This window comes from Equus quagga, chromosome 1 (genome assembly GCF_021613505.1).
Source record: "Equus quagga isolate Etosha38 chromosome 1, UCLA_HA_Equagga_1.0, whole genome shotgun sequence".
Taxonomy (NCBI): Eukaryota; Metazoa; Chordata; class Mammalia; order Perissodactyla; family Equidae; genus Equus; species Equus quagga.
In genome coordinates, this window is record NC_060267.1 from 26,390,272 (window position 1) to 26,417,251 (window position 26,980).

Here is a 26,980-nt window from a genome sequence, read left to right on the forward strand (position 1 = left end):
TTTAGTTTTTTAAACAGGTTTTTTTAAGCCAGCATTCTGTGCCCCCTCCACTCGCCAACCCCCCCCAACCCCACCCCATCATCCACTGTCAGATCTGGTTCTGTTGTGCCACTAACCAGCCATGTAATTTTTACCTCTCTGGACTTGGACTAGACGTGACTAAAAGCTTTCCCAGCTATGGAATGAGAGCAGGAAAAGACAACTAAGGTTACTCAAATGAAGGAACAATCATAAATATTAGTTGTGAAAAAGCAACAACAAGAAGCCGTATCCTGATTTTATCTTTTACACCTTTCACACTTACACAATAATTTGAAAAACTGTTTATGGTTATGTGCTGTATAATTGTCACTTTTCAAAACGGAGTCAACATCAGGCATGAAGCACAAAAGCAAACCTTCGACATATTGATACAATCTCTACCCTCCCTTTCAATATTCAGATAAAATAAGTCTATGATATCAGTGATACGAGATTATATTGTACAGTTTCAATCTTCAAGTGCCTTATGTTTTTCTTTTCATTCTTAGGAATGTGCTTGAAATATTGATATTCTACCTGATCCAATATTATATATTCTGCATAAGTTCATGCATCTCTATTACCTTCCTTCAAATAGATGATCTAGCATTTTACAGCCACTTTCAGCCACTTCAGGGGAATGTATGTGCTTCCGCATTAACTCCAATACGTTCAGGTATATTCCTTTTGACAACAGGATTTTTCTGAAATTAACTACAAGATTTTTTTAATGTTACTTGTAGAAATGAAAGCACATCTTCATAACTTTGCAATAACACAGAATATTAAGAAGTTCAAATTCATAGGAAAGTATATACAAGTACATTATGTAATTTCTATTTCATTGACAATTTACAGATCATTAATGTTTATTTCTTTAAAACATATACCAGTTCCAATTTTTTCACATTTATTAACCATTCATTGAGTGTTTAATTTTCAAAGTTTTATTCACAGAGAAGACTAGTTCCAGTATAATCACCATACCCCAGTCCATATGAAAGGACTGTTTTTTGCAGAAAAATGTTTTAAAATAATGCCCTCCAAAAGAAGAATGAAAGCTAAATTTCATTCCAATATTTAAAACAATTCCACAAAATAACTGCACTTATATAGAGCTAAGATCACTAGGTATACTAGACACTACTGATGTGGGAACAAGTTACAGGTGCATGAAGACATTGACTATCCTCCCAGCTTTTGGGGGACAGGGGATGTTGGGTAGGGGCAAGGGGCTGGAACTAGGTTGGGTTGTCTTCAGCCTTGAGTTCCTTTCTCCATTTACCCCAGGGGACTGTACAAACATTATCATTTCTACGTATGCCACCATGTGCAAAGGGATGGAAAGCACTGATACAGAGCATAAATAATTACATACTTTCACAAAGTAATGCCAAAGCTTAAGAAACACACAGATATGCTTTACAACTGATTTTACATTATAAGTGGAAAAGTAACTATATCCCAGCAACAATGATTACAAAATAATTTTCCTCTTCATAGTAAACTTCCTTCTCTAAACGCAAACCCAACGTCTTAAAGTTTCCATATAAATATCAGTTGTCTTGAAGCTGCAACATAAATATCAATTCCAATATTACACGCTATAATTCAACACTTTGAGAGTGGCAGAAAGGGAAACTCAGAAAGTTTGAACCTAAGTACTGTTTTGAACAATGAGTTATCAATCTCAAATTTGGAAAGAAAGAAAAAACAGGGCAAAACTCAGAAATAAGTGCAAGTGACATACACATTCTAAATTACTGCCCAAATCTGAAAACTCATACCTTTTAAAGACATCCAGAATATCACACATTAAAATATGACAAGGAGTTGGTTATTTCACTTGGTCACATCAGAAGATTTAATAACCCCTCCTAAAGTGGCTAAATTCTAACCAAGGAGATATACTTTGAAAGACAGAAGTCATTCTGGACCAGCAGTTTTCACATTTTAAGTGTGGCTCTGAATCACCTGGGGGGAGGGCTTGTTAGAACACAGATGCTGGCTCCCAACTATAGAGTTTATGATTCAGTAAATCTGTGTGTGGCCATAAAATTCACATTTTTAACAAGTTCCCAGGCAACTTTGCTGGTCCAGAGACTACACTTTAAGAACCACTGTCCTAGACATTAACCTAATTTAAGACTTGAAAAATTGAGAATAGAAATTTCATCAAACACTAGACCTAGGAGAAGAAATCACATCACGGAGTCACTTCAGAGTTTACAGAAAATTTTACACATTTCATCTCATTTACCAGCTATCTACATAATACTCTTGACCCCATGTATTCCATTTTAGTGATAAATTATCTGCCTTAAAAGGCCAATAACAGTATGCAACTTTCTTCAGGTCTTTACTTCAACAGTCACCTTCTTTCCTAGCTGCCTAGTCACAATTTCTCCTCTGACCCCTAACATATATCCTCCCTCTTTGCTTCATTTTTTTTCTTAGCTACCTCATATGTGATATATTTTATTTAGTCTTCTTATCTGTTTTCCCCACTAGAGTTTAAGCTCCATGAGCCTGGGATGTCTATTTAACTGATGTATCCCAAGTGCCCAGGGCATTGTCTAGTATATAGCAGAAGCTCAATAAATATTAGCTTAATTAATCAATTAAACATGGAGAACGTCACACAGATGTTTGAGCCTTTGCCTTGGGACCACCATGGTAGAACCCAGTTCTTCTGGCTGCCAATCCAGTCAGTTTTCTAGAAAATCGTATCCAGCCCAGCACACCCAGTGTTCCCAAGCATCTCTCAATGAGAAGTTGCCCACAAAGGTTGGTGAACAAGCTGCTCAAGTTCTTAATATTCTCCTAAAGCAGAACTCCAAGGACAATACAAGGGATCTGAGGCAGTTTACCTGGCAGATGGCCAAGAACAAAGAAGGAGTCAAAAGAGCAGAGAACTGATTCTGAACAAAGAAATCAAGACTGACTCCAACTGTAACGAATCCTCAGACACCATAATAAGAAGCAGTCCAAATCTCACAAAAGCATGGTTGTTTTGCTGGCATATCAAAGACATTTCTAGATGGTTAAGAATTACAGCACCAAAACAATGTTGTTTGTACATGGCAAAGGTTGGTCTCCTCTTAGGTGCCTCACACAAAAGTAGCCAAGTCTGGTCCTCATTCTCAGGACTGAGATCCCTATCCAGGCCTCTGCACAGTAGAAGACGGGAGATTCAAGAAGAGCAACACCCCTTTCCTATCACTCCTATTCTGATTCATTATCCCCAGGGGCAACTCCTGCTTCTAATAGCTCTTGCCAGCCCAAGCCTTTTATTTATTTATTTTTTTAAGATTTTATTTTTTTCCTTTTTCTCCCCAAAGCACCCCAGTACATAGTTGTATATTCTTAGTTGTGGGTCCTTCTAGTTGTGGCAAGTGGGACGCTGCCTCAGCGTGGTTTGATGAGCAGTGCCATGTCCGCGCCCAGGATTCGAACCGACGAAACACTGGGCCGCCTGCAGCGGAGCGCGTGAACTTAACCACTCGGCCACGGGGGCAGCCCCAGCCCAAGCCTTTTATTAAAGTGTCAACAGAGAGGTGGAGTGAGAAAGGAGGAAAAGGAAGAAGAAGTGAGTTTTCCTCTTGATTTGACTTAAATAAAAGCATAAACGTGCATGATGTGGTTTCTTTACTCCTCTCACACTATCCAGGTTCTCTACTAAACACTGGTGCTAACACTGGTCTCTGTTTCAGGTTTTTAGTGTTTTTCTCTTTTTTCCTCCCTCCAAAAATATCCTACAAGAGCTGCCAAGTCCCAATGCCTTTATGATGAGTTTCCTCCCCAGGTCTTCTGGCAGTATTTCCTGTTCATGGGGGCCGGAATCCGAACAGCCGGACCATCAGTTTTAAACTTCAAGAGTCCTTCCAAAGGTATAACAGCCATTTTTCTCTCCTTCATAATGCAAAGCTACAAGATTTACATACAAAGGACTATGTTCAAAAAAAAATTTATAATGGACAATTTTACCAGATTTTAAAATGGTGAATCTCTCTCTACCCATTGCATTTCTAGCAAGTTTTCCAAAGAAAATAACAAGAACAACATATAAAGGAAAGTGGAAAAAGTAACCATTTGATGTTTATTATATGCACCAAAAAAATTAAAACTCACTGGACGCAAGCTAAAGTCCATCAACAAGAAATTGGTTTATAAAATAAAATATAGGCGTACATTGGGAAACTACACAGCCATTAAAAATGATCCATTTGTAGTGATCAACACAAAAAAGAAAAAATATAAAATTTGGTTATAAAAGTGAATAATATCTCATTTCTGCAAAAAATATAAAATACATTGTATATATTGTGCAGGAGTACATACACAGAAGACCAAAAGAAAAACATCAAAATGTTTATTTTCTTCTTTATCCTTTTACCTATATATCAATATATCTATATATCAGCCACATATATCGATATATTTGAATTCTTTACAATGTGTTGCTTTCACAATCAAAAAAATTACCACAAATGAGTTTCCTTTTATTAAAAAATATGGTGTGCCCCTTACCGTTCTGTTCTAACAGAGTCGACAATGCATTCGCAGAGGCCTGGAAGACTTCTTTTGACGAAGAATGCATCAGCATGGAGAGCATCACTTCCCTATGAGCTGGGAACCTTTCACAAATTCAACCACAGTATGAATAGCAATCTTTTAAACAATTAGCTCAAATATTCACTTATCACTATCTAATCTCTCTAACAGCAAATAAGGGCATATAAATAACATTCTATGCACCTCCACTTACAAGAGTGAATTATAGTTAAACAATTTTATATTTAAAAGTTAGATTTAAATCCATTAAATACTAATAAATATTTGTTTCTTCCAAGTGGATATGCAGCAGAGGGGGAAAAGAGACTCAGCAGATATGCAGAGGTGCTAAGAATAAAAAGATAAAGTGAAAAAAAGAAGATTACGGAAGCAAGGAAAGGAAAAACAAAAAAAAATCAAGAAGAAGCAGAGTGAGTTTTAAAAATGCAGAGCATGCATATATTCTCTTTTAATAATGTATTTATTTTAAAGATCTCCTATGGCTATTGAGGAATCAGTGTGCTATGCACTGAAATTTATAAACTGCAACACGAGCCTACCTTACCTTAAACTCTTAAAAAGACCGCTCAAAGTGGGATTACTAGGATGCTGGTTTAACACATAGTTTTCAAAAAAATTAGTTTCTTTTCAAAATGGAGATATTTAATTAAACAGCACCTGTGTCATTAATTCCCTTCCGATTGGCAGTGGATCACTAGGTAAACAGGTTGCCAGGATTTGAGATGTAGAATATTACTATTTAAATTTCCAAGGTAAGTCATTTAAATTTTAAAATCCGGAGTACACACAGCAAATGATACAAATATAAGTAGTTGCCATAAAACACAAAGGCTCGTGGACATGATACACAGAACTCCTATTTACAGTTCGTATCTTTGGGAGAAAAAGCCGGTCTTATGATGCTTGAATAATGCTCCCGTAGAAAGCCTCCTCAAGAACTGACAGCTTCAAATAACCCTCTCAGGAGAAGACAGGTCAACCCTGCCACATCAAGTGAGGAATCACTACAGGACGCTTCCAACCATATCTAATTCCTCTTACTGACCATCTGCTGGCTAGTCACTGCAATAGAAAAGGTCAGAGATGGCTCTGCAATTTCTATCACTTGAGATTAATTAATATGGCAGTTTTACGTGATCAGCCAGAAAATTGAAAAGTTCTTTCTCAATGATTCATAAATTACTGTGACTTTGATTCCAAATCTCTCAGTAATAACTCTCAAACACACAAACTTTTACTAACTATTAAAGGCAATAGGATCAAAATATTATATATCCACTACTGTTTTGTGGCAACACTTAAAACATAAACACCTATATCAAAAATATTTCTAACAATAAAATTGCAGTTATGGTATTTTAAATAGGTTGATTAAAAATATAACTGAAATTTCCTATCATGCAAAATCAAAACTACTCACTGGCCGTCTTCATCTCCAATCTTCTTGTGTAAACTGTTTTGGTACATAAGGAGATTATTTAATGCCCAGCATGCGGCCTCCTGGATTAGAAGAGGAGAACAAGAAAGTTATTAAAACACACATACTGCACAAACATAAGTCTGAAAGCTATAATATTTATGAAACAGTCCAACCTGCACATGCTTATTCTTTCTATGCCATGTTAATGCTTTGTAACAGGCTTCCAGCCAGAACAATTTCTCTTCTTCCTCCTCCTCTTCATTCTCCTGACTCTCATTCTTTTCCTCTAAGTCTTGATTTAAGAAAATGGTCTCAGCTTGAAAAAAATACAAATATATGATTTAGTTACCACTTGAAAGACCAACTCTAAGTCCATATTTGAAATACTATCAATAGAGTGAGGTAGGGGCCGGTCCCGTGGCCGAGTGGTTAAGTTCGCATGCTCCGCTGTGGCAGCCCAGGGTTCGGATCCTGGGCCCAGACACGGCACCACTCGTCAAGCCACGTTGAGGCAGCGTCCCATATGCCACAACTAGAAGGACCTGCAACTAGGATATACAACTATGTACCAGGGGGGATTTGGGGAGATAAAGCAGAAAAAAAAAAGATTGGCCACAGTTGTTAGCTCAGGTGCCAATCTTTAAAAAAAAAAAATAGAGTTAGGTATTCTTTAGTAGTGGCCTCAGCGAATTATAAAGACCTTTTTTATATATTACTCACCTGAAAACACTGCCGTCTCATGTAGATAATGATCAAATGAGGAAGAGGGTACCAACCAAAACTAAGAGACTAGAAGAGGATTGAGAAGATTAGCTGCCCAATAACAAAGCTAAATCAAGAATGTATTTGTTGATGTATGAACTGGGAAAGGTGTACCTATCACAACTGTTAGTTCCCTCGAAAATATCCTCTACTGGAAAATGGATTGCATTAGGGCAGAAAGGGCATTTAATGCTTCCTCTCTACATAGGACTTTCTTGTTACAACGTTATCTTGTCATAATGTTAACATTCAAGATCAAATGCACCTGTAAGAATTTCCTTTTCAGTACAGTTACTTACTGAGGAGTGCTAAACAGCTGAGCGCTGCGATTTGTAACGTCGCATTCTTTGAATACTGCTGCACGGCTTTCACCACAAATTCATGTACCTCATTCAGTACCAGGATATTAAAAAAATTACCTAAAAGTTAAGTGAGATATTAGCTGAATTTTCATCCATGGAACTTAAATTACCTTTGATTATATAACAGTGTTTAAATCAATAAATTTGAATAGTGATGAATATTTTTAATGACATTAAACAAAAACATTTAATTTAATTAAGGTGTTAATTAAAATAGTTTTAATTAAAATAGCTTAATACAATTGCATAAAGTTTTCAATATTTATTTCATGCAGTCATTCAATTATCAATTCCAACAGACAATGGAACTGACCAGGCAAAAAGTGTAAGTTTGGATTATATTAATTTTGTGTTCTTCAACTCCTTCTCATCATCGTCATACAAAAACAATGAGGTGCCTGTTATACGTGGCACTACAATATAGACAAAATAGCTTAATTTTCCACCTTCTAAAAGATGAGGGGAAAAAACCCTCCCTTGTCATTAAATGCTCTTGCTGAAAGAACCTTCTTCACTTACAGGAATACTGCTCAGAAAACCCACTGGCACACTTATCATTACCTGATCTTATCTACGATGATCTGAAGAAGAAAAAGAAAAGAATATTTCACCAGCCCTAACCTATCTCAGGAAGAAGTACCATGCCTTTTTACACTCATTCTTCTGAGAATCAACACATCATCCAAAAATCTAAATCCTAATGAGGAAATAATTTGTAAACGATGTTCCAGAAATATGTGCCTCATTCCATTTAGCTTATTTGTAACTCACTAACTAATCACCAAGTTTGCTTCTGGAAGGAAGAATGAAACTCCCATTTAGCTATAAGTATAATTAGATGATCCCTGAGACACAAAGCCAAAATTGGAAAAGATCCTATATCACGAAAGCTTAAAGCCCACACTAAATATTAATAACGGCTTCAAAATCAAAAGGCAGTTTAACTAAGTATAGCTCTTCTTTATCAACACCATATGTTCTTGCCTCTCCCACATTCATCCACAAAGCAGACATACTCCACAGCCCTTCGTGATCTCTAGTCTTGGAGAGTCATTTCAGAAAGATTCTCTTTGACATTTACCAGCTTATCTAAACTTGGGTTGTCCCTTTCTCTTTTTTTTCCCTACAGTTATTCCCATGCCACTGCCAACAGCTGCTCTACCACTGACTGGGCGAATGCTAGTAAGACTGGCCTAATCTTACTTTCAGGCAATTTATGTAAAAATACATGGTAAATTTTATAAGGACTTTAAACGCATTAAACCCATAATTAGATTACATAATTTGACAAAATGCTATTTATTTATTGACTGTGGGTTTTAATTTTAATTTGAGGAAGAAGTTAAAAGTTTTATTCAGCTTCTTTTGAAACAATAACAGGGACAATAAATTCTCTAGTCATTAAATGGAACACATAACAATCTGTTAAGAGATAAATGAGAGAAAAACAAGCATCCTTAGCTGAAGATCAATTTGATGGGTTTTTATTTTCGAAAAAGTTACAGAATAATACGAAACTTATAAATGATATGATAGTTTGAATGGTTTATTTAATTTCATTTGTAGAATGCCATGCACCCTTAACGTGCCATTATGGACCAGTTTGGTAACCAAGTGTCATCTCCCTAATTACGACAGTAAAACCACTTCCTCCTCTGGTTCATTTCAAGGGATTAAAGTGAACTCACATTTAACTTGTGCAAGTTGTAACTTGACTGTGGTAAGTTGCAGAACATGAAATAGAGAATTGTATATTAGTGTGCTGCTCTACTAGCTAGATTTAAGACATCAACTTTGGAATTACATTAAAACATTCTCAGATATCAGTTAGTTCGTGTAACTGTGTCCTTCTTCGTGAAAATATAATGAGTCAAAATCTCACCTGATAAAAGAGGCAAACTAGTAAATGGCCACTACATTTTAGAAGAAATGCTTTGCTTTGTTTAGGGATGCAGAAATCTGGATTTTCAGCCTGATTTCACCCCTTACTGACTACGTGATCTTGGATAAGACGTGCAGGCTTGATGAAATAGGTCCTCATCTGTAAATGTGGAGATATTTACAATATTCCATCTCCCAGGATTGTTTAAAGGATCAAATATATATATTTTATATTTGAAACTACTTTTGAAACTGAAAGATGTGCAAATATTAAGACATTATTATCATTTCTCCACAGTTTTGGTCATATAACAAGCATTAAATAAAGGCTTATCAAGGAAAGAAATAAAGTTGTACATGCAAATTAGAATTCAATTTGTAAACATTCCATTTTAACCAAAAATACTTAGGAACTTTCTCAATGCCAAAATCAATTTTTGAATTATACAGGAGATACTATAGTCATGGTTCTAGAAGTGAAAATATAAGTTGCCACAATAAAACCCTGAAAATCAGTTTTTTGAAATAGACGATCTTTTTCCCAAAGTTGCAGTGATAAAAAGCGAAATGCCCATTACAATAATCTTGATTTTGCACAAAACGTTTTCTAACGATCCTTCTTGGGAAAGGCCATCAGAAGCAATTTCCAATAGTTAATGATCCTACCTTATTTTTCACCAACCATTCATTTTTTAATGCATTTTTCTGCTCCCAAAAATATGGAGGAAATCTCCAAGGTATGTATGTGGGCGTGGGGAGGAGGCTCAACAGGGAGTTGAAACAAGAACTGTGAGCTGAAAGCAATGGACAAGCCAGAGTAGCCTGTGGGAAAGTATGGATCACTGCGATCAACAGACTAGCCTTGGGTCTCTCCAAGGTAGGGTGGCTCAACTGGAGTCTCCCACATTAAGCTTGGACCTTAAAAAGATTCCAAAGTGCTCCTACATCAGTCCTGTGCCCTGACTCCCGGCAAACATCTCTAGAGGCGCATTTGTAATTCAGGTCCTCAGGATTCTCAGAGATTAAGCTCAACCAAAGAGCAACTCACAAGCATACAAGAAAACAAGACTCTATGACAGATGGCAGTCAGCACAGAAGCAGTGGGTTAGACTTCCAAGAATTTCATATATTGGAATTAGCAGATACAGAACACAGGATAGCTATGTATTAACAATTAAAGAAATGAAAATTAGAATAAAAGAGAAAGGGGAGAAAAGAAAGAAAAAGATGAAACACGAGGCAGTCCAACATTACCTGGCAGATCTGAAAACAAAAAGAAGATTTTTAGAAATGTATTTTAAAAATCTAATAAATAACCAAATTGAATTTATCACAAGAGTGCAAGGCAGTTTACTATTAGAAAACCTATAACTTTCCATATTACCAAGATAAAAGGAAAACAAAGATCTTAATATATTCTTTTAATATTAAACACAATACTCATGATTTTTTTTTAAAGCCCACATGTAAAAATAAAAGCAAACAAAAAACAGAAGGAAACTTTTTAACTTGATAAAAGCTATTTGACACAAAACAAACAAGACAAGATTAACAACAACAACAACAACTAAAATCTTCTAACAAGCATTATTATGGATTGGAAAATATTAAAGCATTTCCTTTAAAATCAAGAACAAGACAAGGATGCCTACCATCACCGCTTCTATTCAATCCTGTACTAGTAATTTGGGGCTGTGCAAGAAGACAAGGAAATGAAACAATGGCTGTAGGGAGAGGAAAGGAAGAATCCAGATTGTCACTATCACAAATTAAATAACTGCTACGTAGAAAACCTAAAAGCATTGACAAATAAATTGTTAGAATTAATAAAAGAGTTTAGAAACGTAGGTAAGATCAAGATACAAAACATAATTTGCATTTCTTTATGCATACACAGTCTAAAACTGCAATTTTCAAAGAGACACCATTCATAATAACAAAAAAAAATAAGGTATCTAGAAATAACTAACAAGATGTGCAAGACCTGTATGGAAGAAATTATAACGTAAAGTTGCCAGTTCTTCTTAAATAAATCTATATATTCTATGCAATTCCAATCAAAATCCCAAAGGAGTTTTCCAAGGAACTAGATAAGTTAATTCTAAAATTTATATGAAATAGTAAAGTTGTACCCAAAAAAGAAGAATGTATGTTGACTTGATTTATTAGCTTTTTGGATATCAGGACTTACAGAGCTATGGTAATTTAAACAGCATGATCTAGATCAAGACAAATCAAATTAACCAATGCAACAGAACAGCAGAAACAGAAACAAATATATGACACAATATATATGATAAACATATAAATAATACATGTATATTAAATACATATTCAGTGCATCATACCACTAGAAAATGGATGAACCATAAAATAAACTGTGCTCTCCATATCATAAAAGAAAAGGAATTGAATTCCTACTTTATAAAAAATAATTCTAGACATTATAATACTTTATTGCTTAAATTAGAGACAATTGGGATAAAATATAAAATATATTTATTACTTCAGGGAAAGGAAGGATTTCTTAAGATACATTAAAAAAGGCAAATCACAAAGCAACTATTAAATTAAACTATATTACAAAAGTCACCAAAGATGATGAAAAAACAGTCCACCAATCAAGAGAAGATATTTTCAACACATACAATCAACTACCAAAACGTTGTTATCCAGAACCATGAATCAGTTTTTTAAAAGACAGCCTATACTATGGAAAAATGGATAAAAGACAAACCATGTATTTTGCAAAAGAGGAAGCACCAATTACAAAAAAAATTTGAAAAGATATTCACCCTTATTTATACCTTCATAGCAACACAGATGGTAGCAGCATAAAATAAGAAAGAAACCAAATGTCCTTGGATAGGAGAATGGATAAATAAATTGTGGTATATCCACATAATAGAATACTATATACAACTATATGCAAAATATTCATGTCTTATAAACATAATGTTAATTTTTTTAAATTGCAGAAGATAACATTCAGCATGATTCCATTTTTATTAAGCAAAAACAAGCAAACTAACAATTTTGTTCAGGGAGATATGCAAATATAGAAAAACTATATTTAGAAAGCAAAAGACATATCAACACAAAATTCTGGAAAGTATTAACCTCTGTGGAGAGAGCAGGGGAAGGAAGTAGCCTCGAGTAGCTTTACCAGCACCGGTAATGTACTAATACTTAAGTTGGGTGGGGAATTTTTTTGTATCGTGCTTTACATTTTCTACTTATTATACTCATTCTTTTGTATGTATCAACTATTTACATAATTATACTCTAAATATAGCACTAACAAGATTTCTCTTAGATTCCACACTCTATTTTTGTCACTCCTTTTAAAATTCCATCTAGGCAAGGCAGAAAAGTTTGCTACTTTATAATATTTCCATCCAAAGTATGTCAATATGCTACTTATCCATCAAGAGACAACATACATATGCTATATACATTAACATCATATAGACTGTGACAATAAATTAACCAAGAATTATATAACTCACCTACTATTTCCATCCAACATATGTCTTAATATGCTACGTATCCATCAACATATAACATACATATGCTATACATACTTACATCAACAATACTGTGATAATGAACTAACCAAGAATTATGTAACTCACCTAATGTAAGCCTATGGAGCAAGCAGCAACTCACTTCTTGAATTTTTTCACTGACAGGGAATGCTTTCATGGCTTCTACCACAATATTATAACATCTGACGTTGCCGCTCATGAGGACTTCAACATTATTGCCTAAATTTAAAGAAATCATAATTATCAATAAGGTAATCATGTCCCCCTTTGAAATATGCACACAAAGACATCTTATATCGATTGTAAACACATGGCAGCATAAGGACTACATTTCCAAATTTAAATATCATCTTCTGTCAAATAACTATAAAAAATACTATGCTGTTCATTACTCACGTAATTTAGGACTTATCGCTAGCATGAAGGGAAGTTACTTTATTCCTGTTTCTTGGCTTAAAACTTAAATAAAATAAGGGTAAAATGGAGAGTGCTTTTATATAAGTCTGAAAATGTAATGTCATGGCCGTAAGTTTACAAATAAATGAATTTGAGGCCTATTTCCTAAGGAGGCACTACTCCACTGGATAATGGCTTTCATTGTTCATTTTCCTCAAACCAACAGAAGGAAAATCAAGATTATGTCACATAATAGAACTGCGAAATTTAACTATGATCTATTTCCCACCCATTCCAGAAGAACATTCCAGAACAGCCAGTGTATGAGGCAGCCTTCTCCTGAAGGCACCAAGATAGAAGGGGGAAAGAAAGGGGGAAGGAGGGAGAAGAGGCTTAATATTAAAACATATGACGAAAGGACAAACACTGGTGAACCAGAAAGGAAAGGAAGAATCCACTGGGAGAGGCAATTAATCAAGAGAGCGAGTGTGTGAACCTACGTGGAGAAAACTAAATTCTATATCTGAATGAAATGTTGACTATTCTTAAAACAAACAACAAAAAAGGTGTTTGCAAAAGACTTTGTGTTCTTTTTCAGCCTAACCAAAACTACCCAATCGTGTTCCCAAAACTATATTTTTCATGTTTAAATTGTATTAAAAAACATAGAAAAACACGTAATGACGAAAGGAAATGGCCTCTTAAAACAATTATCTGCTTTTACTCAGAATAGCAAACGTGATTTTCTCTAAGACTCAAAGACAAATGTCTTTCAATTAGAATCAGCGTTTAAAACGCTTGATTTTTTCATTTTTTGTTGCTACTTTCTTTGACCTTTGCATTATGAATCAACAGATTTTCACTGGCATTATGTCAGATGTGGGTGGAAAACAATGAACTTCAAAAACAGCCAGCCCAAAATAAATAAATGTATAAAGATAGCCAAGGAAAAGCAAAATGAAGAATACATTCAGTTTGTTGGCAGTGAATGACTCAGAGAAATTTAAAAGAATGTCCCTTCCCTCTTATCACTCAGCCCCATCCACTTTCAGGTCTTTAACTTCCCATGGATAATAAAATGATGGATTTTATAACCATCACAAAGCAAGGGGATTCTTTCACAAGGGGATTGGGCTTTTACTGAAGTCCCACATCTGCAGATTTCCATGTCTGAAATCAAGCTAATTATGTAATAATACTGTCAATGTTTTTAAAACACTTATTACATACCAGGTACTATTCTGCATTTTTCACATTATTTAACCCATTTAATCCTCACAACTCCACATACAAGAAGACGAATATATTACTTGATAAATACATGTGTATATCCTGTACAAACCCACACAGGTAACACACAAAATACAAAATGCTCTTGTGCACTTACGACACAAAAGTAATGGAATCCGAAGCATTATTTTAACCCATTAGCAATCAATGGTAGCATACACAGCATACTAATTTGTTCTCATTTATACTTTTTTGTGACAAAAGTGGCTAGATTTCAAAGCATCACAAAAATGCCAAACAAGAATCACAATAAAGTACAAACTCCTTCTTTTGGCTTTTCAGGCCCTTCAAGAGCTGGTTATGTCTTCAGCCTCATCCACGGACTCTACCCAAGCCATTCCCTTGCCTCCATTAAATGACACACAAGCAGACACTCGGGGCTGCGCGTGCACATGCACACACACACATGCACAGTCCTAAACACAGTTTACTGGGCTACTTTTATCTTCTTGAATGCACTATGCTCTGCTTGCTCCAGCACCTTTACACTTAAGATGCCCACTGCCTGGGACATTTTACTTGTACTCCCCCTTCACTTCACACTTCCCTATACACGAGGTCTCCTCCTCGTTCAGGTCTCTGCTAAGAGATCTTGCCTCCCTCCCTGGTTGTTCTTACAACCCTCACTACTTCTGCCAACACTTGCCTTATAACACATTGTAATCCCTATGTACTTATCTGTATCTCGCATGGCACTATGGGTTCTGAAAAGGCAAGAACACGTTTATATTTTTTGCTACTGTCTCCGCAGCACTGAGCCCAGAGCCAGCTGCGTCACAGTATCAATAAATAAAAATTAATTAAATGAGTACAATGAATCAGTTTAGCATCCACAAGTTTCTAAATAATAAAAACATGCTTAAAACACGCTCAGAAAGGAGATGATATATTGTAATTTTTCAGGTACAAAAAAGAAATCACGTGTATAGGCTACTTACAAGGAATTGCTAGGGAATGCAAACAGTGCAGGACATGAAGCACAACTTCCTCTTCATCTTTAAAATTTTTTAATGCACTTAGCAATATCATGTAATCTTTATTCTCAACAAATTCAGTCAGTTGCTCCTCTGAAACTAAAAAATGAAAGACAAAATACTGAAAAAGCTTAAAGATGATATAAAAGTGCAATTACTCAAAAACATAATATTCATGATAATTGTATGTGACGTGGTAAATACAAGAGATGTCGACTAAAAATATATTTCAGCAAAAAGCCCTTCCTAAGAATTTTATAATGGGGAAAAAAGCTGATGAGATTAAAATAATTTTGTTTTGACCTGTACTAGTTTCTCCATGTTTTGAAGTGTAAAAGTGATACTAACCAAACAGTTCTCAGAAAAATAAAATTATTTACAATTTCATTTTGGGGATTCTAGAGAAAACTGCCCTGTGACGAATAAAGATGTCCTACTGGATGTGAACACATCACAATAGTTAAAAGGAGTAGTTAATGGTACACCATTAAGGGACAGCTCAGCTAAATGTATCAGTTCCAGAAAAACAAACTCTTAACAAATGACAAGTTCGAAATACTGTCTTAATGGTCTTAATTTCATCAGAGATCAAAAACCATCATCACTAATTTTCATAATTAAAGTCTTCTGATCAAGCCAACGAGTTCCATTTGGAGTCATTTTATAAGCAGGAACCTCAAAAATAGATTTAAAAATCTGATTTATCTCGACTGAGAACGGCACTGACAAAAATGTTAGAAAATGCAGCACTCTTCTTCATGATCAACATTACTTTTTTGTTTTTTAACTTTATACCGATGATCCATATAATACCACGTGAAATTGGTTAGGTTCTTCTAAAAAATGAGTATCATGGAACCTTCTCGTTTTATGGAGCAGCTTCCACAGCATACTTTCAAATTTAGAAAATTAACTTTACAGGTGCTTCCAAATCCTAGGGAACTTGGTACTTCTTGGAAATTCAGAAATTTTTCAACTCAACATTTACAACCATAATACTGTCAGCACTGATGATCTTTCTATTGAATCAGATCTTCTTTGTAACATTCTCCGCTTAGTGCTTCTCCATGAGTCCTGCACAGGGCCCACAATGCTGGTGAGAGAGTGATGTTAGCCCTACTCCCCTGAGCAGGAATGTGCCCCTAACTGCAACACAGAAGATTACAGGCCCTGCAAGACAATAGAACTTCAAACTCTATTCTGCTCAATTCTTATCAAAAGCTTAGTTGCAAGATATAACATTTATAAAAGACAGCCTAAAAACATGCAGTTCTTCCCTTCCTCACTCACGGTAAAGTCTCTCCCACCGAACCTGATCACCAGAGAGCTGGGTACCATGCTGTTCCGGCTCTTGACAGTGTCTCTTTCACTGAAACACACTTTGTTTGTACTTTATATCATCTTGTCCAGGAAAACCCATGGGAGGATTTTCTCTCGTCTCCCATGAGACCAATTGCTTCTCCTGATAAATGGGTTTGCTTGTATCTTAAGTAACTTTGTAACCAATGAGGTTTACCTCTTTTCTTTGCCTGACAGGAAGCAAAGAGCCAAATTTTTGGTCCATCCATTTGAAAGTATACAGGACCTGAAGTAAGTAGTAAATTTAACCTAGCTTCATATTATTTTCCCTCACCCATTTCCACATCCATTTGTTCTCTAACATATTATAAATATCTATAAGCCGTTTAAAGTTCTTTTGGAATGAGACAAGGAATTAAACAGTATAGGGTGATCTATCCCATTCCTGGAGCTGACAGTGGTAAACTGACATAGACACAGGGCCCACATAATTCATTCTTATCCTAAACCCCTTGCACTATTGGCTGTCACAATGACGCAAAAGGTGCTTTTGAAAAATGGCAGCAAATTGAACTGCAATGGTGATAACTAGCTGTGTGCCCTCAGGCAGGTTGCTCATTTCATCTCTCTGATCCATTTCCTCATCAAACCAGCAAGGGACTAAAGGTTCCAACCAACTCTAAAATTAACATGATAATCTCTGTTATCAACCTCAGTGCCAAGTGATCAAATACATATTAGGCTTTTTCCTAAGGGACAGTTTGTAAACCTCCTGGTTCTTTATATAGAGCCTTTAGCAATTTCTAAAATTTCTGGCGATGACTCAACATAATAAATCCAAATTTAACCTATGCTTGGCTTCACAGTTTTATTTTTTTCTTTCTTAACACCTACACATCCGGTCTGCAAAGTGAACCTTATGCCTTGTTAATAAGCAATGGAAGAAAGTCTACTACAAATGCATAATTTAAAACACATGAATGAAATTCATTCCATGAAAACAAGCAATATTTTTTAATTAACCCCGTTACTTCTCCTTGACTGACAGCTCCCACTTCTTAATAAATAGTACAATTTTAGAGACCTTCTTATTATAATAATATTCTACTTTTCCCTTTATAAACCCTTTTTTCTTAGATAAATATCAAAATAAAAAATTCTACGTTTTTAAATACCTCTCTCAAACAGCACATGTAAAGCTTTGCATCCAAGTTTCTGCACTTCGTCACTGGCTGAAAATGTGCGCATGGCATCGAAAATTAACAAGAAAATATCGCTTTCTTCATCCAATATTAGCAAAGTGATTTTACCTATTTTGAAGAGAACAATATGCCCTTAGTAAATACCAGCTTTAACACTCAATGTGTTCATTTTTACATGAGGACTATGAATGGTTTGTGGACTTTTCTTTCTGATGAACCACTTAATTGCCCCGGGTGCTATATTCATAAAGCTCTACAGTCTTTCTAAATGAGATAAATTCCCAATATACTTAACTATAACTCTATGATTCCCAATTAATAACTGTAGCCTAGACCTCTTGCCTTACACTCCTGAAATCTATTTCTATCTGCCTCTTAGACAACCCTATCTGAATATTCCATACGGCACCCCAAACCTAGCCTACTCCTGTTCCCTAAATTCATCAATGATACTACCATCCAATAGTTACCCTAGAGAGAAACTATGCAATGAGTTATCTTTCTTCTTCCATGCCCCCTCTTCTTTTCATTCTCTCCCCCAACCAACAAATCAATTCATTACCAAGTCCTTCAAGTCTATCTCCTATATATCTTGAAAACTCCTTTTGAACTAAGCCCCTCCATTCCTATTGTGTTCAGGACCTCATCAGCTCCCACCTGGAATGCAAACACAATAGATTAATTGCTCTGCTTGGCCTAAATCTCAACCTAACTAGTTTGTCCCCTGCGTTACGTTTCTAAAACACAAATTTGATCCTGTAAATCCCTTGCTAAAACTTCCCAGGCCTTCCCATACTTCTCCATCGGACAATCTAGACCCTTCACAGACTGACTACATGTATCTCACCAGCCCCATGTCCCTCCATGCATTGCCTCAACTCCAGACATGCTAAACTTGCTCATCACTAAACATTTTCTTTAATATCCCTTTGCACTTGCACTAGCTGCATGGAATGCCCTCGCCCTTTCCCACACCAAACCTACTCCTCCCATCATTCAAGAAATCACACAAACAGCACTTATTCTGTCAACAAAAATAGTTGTACTGGAACAGGAGTGTTAGCAGCAGCGGTGAACACTTGTAGAGCGCATAACGTGTCAGACACAGGTTGAAGCACTTCACTGTAACACACGTAAACCCGTGAGGGCGGGCAATCCCCATTTTAGAGGTAAGAAAACTGAGACAAGAAAGGTTAAGTGACCCAAGTGACCATGCCCAAGGTCCACAACTAACAAGACCTGGATTAACATTTAGGCAGTTCATGCCCACGTTCTTAACGCCTACAGATGAGTTCAGCTGGTCTCTCCTCTGGGTTCCTGTGGGCTTTTCTTTATATCTCTGTTATAGTACTTTTCTCATTATGTTGAAATTATTTCTTTAAGTGCTTTTTATGTCTTTGCCCGTGCTGTCCAATTCGGTAGCCACTAATCACATGTGGCTGTTTAAATTAATTAAAATTAAATAAAATCAAAATTCCATTTTTTATATTTCAATTGTTCAATAGCCACTTATGGCTACTAGCCATGATATTGAACAGTGCAGATACACAACATTTTCTTCACCACAAAAAGTTATATTAGACAGTGGAGCTGGACTGTGAACTTCAACATTGCAGGAATTTTGCCTCATCTGTCTTAGAGTTCTCCAGCAGCCAGCACAATAATAAGTGCCTAATAACTATTAAGTCAATTAACTAATAAGCCAAACAATAAAAATGATTCCTAAATTCACCTCTAATAAGTATCTGAAAGGAACTTCAAAACACATTAAAAACTTTCCTAACAGCTCAAAATTCTGAATGTTATGTGGAAGGAATTAAATTAAGTAGTCTTTTCAAAACACATGTCAAATTCCCTGTGGGCCTGTGGCTGACTTCAGTATATTCCAGTGTTGGGAGATTTTTCAAATTCATAAACCCTCAGGTTCCTGTCCATTGCCAAATGGAGAATGGATCCCCCTTCTCCAAAAAATGTTCCCAAGGATGAGTTTAAAATAAGTCATGGTTAAGACTAGTGAGTACATCCATCACATATTTTAATAAAGGCTGCGGTGAAGTGGTACCTTCTGGCCTTTCCTATCCCTCTTCCTTCATACTCTGATCTTCACCCTCTTTCTTCCTTTCTTTCTCCTCCTGGGTCTTCATTGCTTAGCAGGGCCAATGAGGGCATTTAAAATCTTCCCACCCACATGTCCAGCCCCTCGCATGCTCCCAGGCCTCTGTAACTCTGCACACCCTGTTCTCTTGACCTAAAACACCCTCCACTACTTTGAGCCAAACTCCTCCCTGTCCTTCATGATTAGCGCCCCTGTCAGCAGCCTTTCTTCTCAGAACCTCATATCAGAGCAAGTGTCCATCACAGGCAGTGATCACAACTACCGCCCCATATCAAGGTTCTTTGTTTTCAGGTCCATCCTCCTCCAGGCAGAAGTTTTCTCAGAGAAAGAACCTGACACATGGACTCAATACCCACCTCCAAGGATGTTTTGAGGATTATGTTTTTAAAAGCAGGTGAAGTATTTTACATGTGAAGCCTGGCATCTAGCAAGCACACAAGAAGTAATGCTATATATTTTTTAAATATTATTATTACATCATACCCTAGGACATATATTATAGAAAACATTAGAAATATAATAAAGATACAATAATGACAAAAACAGGTATGGTCTACAAGCCAATGGGAATGTAAGATGTGGGACTGGATCCTGGGAACAAGGCTAGAGATAGAAATTAGATTTGACAGTAGTATATAAGACGATGTTTAAGGCCAAGATATTGGAGGGAATATTTGAGAGGAAAAAGTGTAGAGAAAAGAGACAAAGAGAGAAAATGGAAACAAAGAACTTTGGAAATCATCAATATTTAGGTTATATTATGTTACTATACTTTAAAGAGACATTAAAACACATTTGGCAAATGGTTTAAACTATTTTCTTAATTTTGAGTCAACATTAAACATACATGTGTGTATATATTACCCGAAGTTAGGAGTAGCTCTAAGGCCTTCAGTCCAACTGTTGACAGGTTTACACTGGCATTATGAACTGTGAGCATTTTAAGAATCAGTCTGTAATTAAAAACAGAAATTGAGACAAGAGTGAAATATCATACCTACACGTTTGCTTTTTAAGATATTTTTTCCTCACCTATATTTTTTCTCTTTTTTTAATACAGATTGGCACCTGAGATAACAACGGTTGCCAATCTTCCTTTTTTTTTGTTCCTTCTTCTTCTCCCCAAAGCCCCCAGGACGTAGTTGTATACTGTAGTTGTGAGTGCCTCTGGTTGTGCTATGTGGGAAGCTGCCTCAGCATGGCCTGATGAGTGGTGCCATGTCCCCACCAGGATCCGAACCAATGAAACCCTGGGTCGCCAAAGCGGAGCACGCAAACTTAATCACTCAGCCACGGGGCCGGCCCCACCTCACCTATATTTTTATTCATCTCACTGTATTTCATTCCCAGTATTGAAGCTCATGTATTTTTTCCTTCCTATAAACCAGACCCAGGCTTATGACAATTAACAGGGAATCATTATGAGTCTCAATGGAAAAGTTACAACATTTTCCTCTAAATATTCAAATTCAATTATTAACTATTTTCACCCAACTCTACATCCAAAATATCATGCAATATACGCATCAAGAGATCAAGCCCATTTTTATATATGATATAAACTTCCAAATTATACATTAAGCATGTTGATATACTAAAATATAGAGATGTAATGAAGATCTTGCTTTGTATATACAAATTAAGAATCCAAAGGGCTGGCCTCGTGGCTGAGTGGTTAAGTTGGTGTGCTCCACTTCAGCGGCCTAGGGTTTGTGGCTCGGATCCTGGGTGCAGAGCTACATACCACTTATCAAGCCATGCTGTGCTGGAAGCCCACATAGAAGAACTAGTATGATTTACAACTAGGATATACAACTATATACTGGGGCTTTGAGGAGGAAAAAATAAAGAGGAAGATTGGCAACATATTTTAGCTCAGGGCCAATCTTCCTCACCAAAAAAAATTTTAAAAAAATCCATTTGACTATTTAAATTATTGATTTTTACTATTTTTGAAAGAGAAAATGATAAAATTTTATAATAGAAAGTGAACCTAGTATATCAATAATATCCAATTAGTTCAAATTCATTAAATTTGAGCCCGAGTTATCAATTGTAAAATATACAATCTTTAGTCTATTCCTACTCGGTATTATTTGGCTTCCCATTGTTGGGAAAAGACAGAGCCTGGTGGCATCCATAGTTCTTCTAGGTCCAAGAAACGTATCACGTGGTCTCCAGCTGTGAGGAGAGGAATTGAGAGACCCTTCCTTCGACTCCATCAATTCTCCTTCTACCCACACTGCTCCTACCTCTTCCTACACCATTCCTGACTTCATCACCACACAAGAGATTTCTTCTTTAGTACTGTTAGCCTTTGGGAGGAAAAAAGTCCCTGAATATGGGCAGATGTGTTTTACAGCAAAGTTTTGCTGGGAACAATCTAATATGCTCCACTGTAGAGAGCACTGTGTTTATCTTGTTCACGTTACTTCTGGCCTAAAGTAGAGGCGTAATGAATATTTGATGAATGGAGGGTGAATGAATGAATGAGTGAATGAGACTCCCTGTAGAAATGTTTATGTAATTTAATTTTGAACAGTTGGTTTGTACTAAAATATGACTAGATGAGTTTTCCAACACTCTCTAAGGTTATAGATTGCTAATCTTTCAGGATCTTGGAAATTCTCAACCAAACCAAGGGACACATAACATTACAATTACTAATTACAGGTATATTTTGCATAATTCCTCATTAAATGCTGTATACTTTAGAACTGACTCAGAATTTCAGAGATTAGTTTGGAGATGAGAATATACATTAACTGTAAACATGTTCTTTTCAAAACACACTATTAGATGCTGGAAACTGAAGAATAGCAACAAACATTTATGGAAGATAGAAAAATGTACAAGCACAGATATGCTCACCTATAAACAAAGCTCTTATTTGTCTAAATTTGCAACTATAGTTGATACTGACAAAGAATACCGATAGGTAAAATTTAGTTTTGCATAAATTACATTTTTCACAAGCAATATGCCGTTGGAAGAATTATGATTCATTTTTCTGTAGTAAAGAAAAGTCAGGTACAAAGAACACCTAAAGTTAATGATAAAAGATACTTTTCAAACATCAAGAAACAAAGTTATCCAAAAACGATTTTCCTGGAAACACAGTTTTTTCTTCAGAAAATTTTTTCCTAACTAATTATGGCTAAAGAAGTGGTCTCATCTTTAGTCATTATGCTGCAAATTGCAGTAAAATAGCTCTCAAGACTTGGCTGCAGATGTGCTGAAAGGTAATTTCCTCTTTTTTCTTCATTTTGAAAGCTATGGTTTAAGCTCATTAAATATATACACATAAATATACATAAAAGTCTTTTTTGCTTTTTCTTTTTCTTCTTTCTTTTTTTTTTTTTTTTGCTGAGGGAGATTAGCCCTGAGCAAACATCTGTTGCCAATCTTCCACTTTTTTTGCTTGAGGAAGATTAGCCCTGAGCTAATATCTGTTGCCAATCTTCCACTTTTTTTGCATGAGGAAAATTAGCCCTGAGCTAACATCTGTGCCAGTCTTCTCCTGTTTTATATGTGGGTTGCTGCCATAGCATGGCTGATGAGTAGTGTAGGTCCATGCTCAGGATCTGAACCTGTGAACTCGGGCCATGGAAGCAGAATGTACCCAACTTAACCACTAGGCCATGGGGTTGGCCCTAAAGGTACTTTTTAAAGACAGTAAAGCATAAACTTCTAAATAACTATTTATAGAAATTTTTAGTTCCTTTTTTTTTTTAAGAACTGGTGATTTGTATCAGTTCTACTATTAAAAAGTAAAAACCCCTTCTTGGTTTGAATTCATAAGTAGTCATCAAAAATCTACAACTTGGGGCTGACCCAGCGGCGTAGCAGTTAAGTTTGTTTGCTCCACTTTGGCAGGCTGGGGGTCACAGTTTCATATCCCAGGCACAGACCTACACCCCACTTATCAAGCCACGCTGCAGCAGGTGTCCCACATATAAAATGGAGGAAGATGGGCACAGATGCTAGCTCAGGGCTAATCTTCCTCAAAAAAAGAAAAATCTACAACTTAACCAATTACGTACCTGTGTAATTATATTATTAAAGTAATAATAACACCTGACATTTACCTCAGATGTTATTTTCTAATTCAATTAGATAATATACTTCTGAGTTGAAACTATCTATAAATGTCAATCATTGATTCACATAAAAATATCTGTATTTTAAAGGATTTTACCAGATTGGCTTGGATTGCAAATACAATGAATAAAAGGAAAGGTTGTCACACGTATAAAGATTTAGTGGTTTGTTTTTAGACATCTGTCATACTTACTGGTGAACCCCAAGGACTTCCCAATCGTGTCCCATATCCTGGGGTCCCATTAAGCTTTGCATTGTATCTGGACAGATTTCTATTAATTTGCATAAAAGTGACCAACCCACCTGAAAGCAAGAAAGATAAATATCCACGTTTTTAAACATGCTAATGGAACATACTCAGTCAAACATGAATCTCTTCATTCTTAGGAGAACAGGTGACTAAATTATTTTTAAATAATTATTTTAAAACACAAAGTACTCTAAAAGGCTTACTGAGAAAAGAAGCTATATACTTAGAATACCTCTTTCTCCAAAAATCATACCAGAAAGGCATACAAAAATATTATAACACTTCTGAATGATGAAGGAAATAGACATGCCTATTGCCTAAAAGAAATAAAATAAAACACAAAAGATAGTTCTAGAGGACATACCAAGATTACGAAGCGCAAGAAAGTCTATACTCAGGCTTTCCATACATTTTAAGTCACACCTACCTGACAGGATTTCTTCTAAATATTTAGGATTTTAATTATACGATAAAAATGAATTGGGTTGGAACGAAGGATTAGGGGAAGCTGGAGATTTTGATGGCAATGTGTAAGTTATCAGGAAAGGCTGCTCCCCAGGTAATGGAGCTAGAATAACTGGCAAAAGAAATAGCACTGTCTGATGACAATGTAATATCTGCTACAGGGAAAAGTGAAAGGCACTGTAAGATAGAGAGGAGGTAGAATTTCTCAATGGGCCCCTCTAGATTTCTTTAGAACATCTAACTATGAGCTAATGAGGTCCAGACATCATGAATGCCCATAGGCTCTTTCATATTTCTAAATAAAATATGATCTTACTGATGCATTTTAAATATATCTTCATTCAGTCCAACTTGAATAAGTTGCTCTTTACTTCAGAAAAAAATGATTTTTAATACAATTTTTTTAAAGAACACATTTTAATTCCAAACTGGAGATTAAATTTAACTACTCTTACTGTTAAATATTCTTCTCTTGATTTAAGGAATCTTCAATTCTATTATCTTACAAAACTATACTTGATGCGGTCAGACAAAAAAAAAACAAAGAAAATAGAAAACACATACATATGTAGCATCTAAAGATAAATGAAAACCTAAGGATGATGTGTGATAAATATCAATAAAATATGAAACCTAAAAGTGTGACTCACTGTGAGCTAGAATTCCTCAGAGAAGAATATAATATAGAAAAGGTAAGACTTGAGCGAGATTTCAAAAGAATTATAAATTTGGTCATCCAAAATAGGGAAATGGAACCTTTTGAAACTGATGGGCAGTGAGCAGAGTAAAGCGCTAAATGGGAGGAGACTGCTGCAGGGGAGGGGACCATTTCTAAATGGACCAGACACATGAGTGGAGCGGAGCGATGCAGAGAGTTGAATGAGAAGGTGAGAAATTTCTATGCATCCAATAAGGAATAAAGGCACAACTTTCTTACTTGTTTACAGGAGTAAACAATGGGTATTTCACAAGAAAATATAATTACACCAGATCGCTTTACAATATTATTTCTGGATCTTTTCTGGAATAAGCATGAATTGCTTTATTCTGTCATTACTTCCTTTTACATAATTTCAAATTGCTTGAAAAGGCAGCAATTTCTGACAGCTATTTTTACCTATACTTAAGTAGGACATCCTCCTCCACATAAGCTGAACAGACATTGACAATCCAGCTGTCATAGAAACCGGCTAAATTTTGTGCTTTCATAAAATACATAGAGATTTTTTTTCCCCCAAGTATATAAGAAAATAAGGTTCAGAACAGCTTCTGGTGAGAAATGAAACATAAATCACATAGGATGCTAAACTGATCTCAGTTCTTGCATGGCTGACCCGAGGAGAAAACTTGTTTTGTTTTGGTTGGTTAAGCAACAGTATCAGTAATCGCTTTGCAAAAAGATTGAGGCAACTGAGCTTCTACGATTAAACAGAATCACCAGCAGCCAAGCCGAGGTAAGAACTGATCCATTAGTCTATTCAATTGAAAGCTTATCTTTCCAAGAGAGACGGTTCCCATCCTGCACAGTTATAATACAATTAAATTGGTAGTTTCACTTTATTATAATTATTCTGTAAACTCAAGCATCTAATTAATGCACAATTGGAAAGGGTCTAAGGGCTAAAGAAAATTTTAGTCACTTTCATTTATTTTGCTTCCTTACTTCTAAGGTTGACTGTGTGGACACAGAGAAGTAATGTAAAATTGAGGAGCACAGAGAAATGAGAAGATGACTGGCAGGAAGGAAAAGCAGGAGAGGTGGCCTAACTGCCAATGCTCTAAAGACTGTTATTTATTAAGGAGCATTAATAAAATAAGAAAAGACTTTGAAAATAAAAATCAGAGTCTCGAATATCATGTTAAATGAATTCTGGAAACAAACCTTAACATTCACTTTTGAAGGGTAATTTATCTTAACTCTTTAAATTCATCATTAAAAGCTTATTTTTTGAGCAAGATTAGCCCTGAGCTAATATCCTCCACCAATCCTCCTCTTTTTGCTGAGGAAGATTGGCCCTGAGCTAACACGTGTGCCCATCTTCCTCTAGTTTATATGTGGGACGCCGCCTGAGCATGGCTTGATAAGTGGTGCGTAGGTCAGCACCCAGGATCCAAACCGGCGAACCCCGGGCCACGAAAGTGAGTGTGCACCTCAACCCTTATGCTACCAGGCCGGCCTCAATCATTAAAAGTTTTTAATTCAGCACTTCCAGCTAATTCAACATATAAAGCAATAAAGAATATCTATACTAACTACACCAGTATGAATTGGTGTATAATATGGTGAATAATATAAAGAAATTTGAAGGATAAAAACT

General features: G+C 35.8%; 1 protein-coding gene across 8 annotated transcripts in view; it reads right to left on the reverse strand.

Annotated features, from left to right (window-relative positions):
- Positions 1-26,980, reverse strand: part of LRRK2 (leucine rich repeat kinase 2) — a 139,941-nt gene that overhangs the window by 110,467 nt on the left and 2,494 nt on the right. For 6 of the 8 annotated variants that reach the window (XM_046671874.1, XM_046671884.1, XM_046671892.1 and 3 more), the window contains exons 3-14: positions 24,141-24,250; positions 20,711-20,799; positions 17,704-17,838; positions 15,194-15,328; positions 12,657-12,788; positions 10,674-10,745; positions 10,276-10,284; positions 7,078-7,197; positions 6,190-6,332; positions 6,017-6,096; positions 4,552-4,658; positions 606-735 (exon numbers count right to left, since the gene is read on the reverse strand). In XM_046671874.1, the coding sequence (XP_046527830.1) occupies positions 606-735; positions 4,552-4,658; positions 6,017-6,096; positions 6,190-6,332; positions 7,078-7,197; positions 10,276-10,284; positions 10,674-10,745; positions 12,657-12,788; positions 15,194-15,328; positions 17,704-17,838; positions 20,711-20,799; positions 24,141-24,250 (1,262 nt within the window). The remainder of the gene's footprint in view (positions 1-605; positions 736-4,551; positions 4,659-6,016; positions 6,097-6,189; positions 6,333-7,077; positions 7,198-10,275; positions 10,285-10,673; positions 10,746-12,656; positions 12,789-15,193; positions 15,329-17,703; positions 17,839-20,710; positions 20,800-24,140; positions 24,251-26,980) is intronic. The other 2 variants (XM_046671857.1, XM_046671866.1) reach the window with 2 other exon arrangements.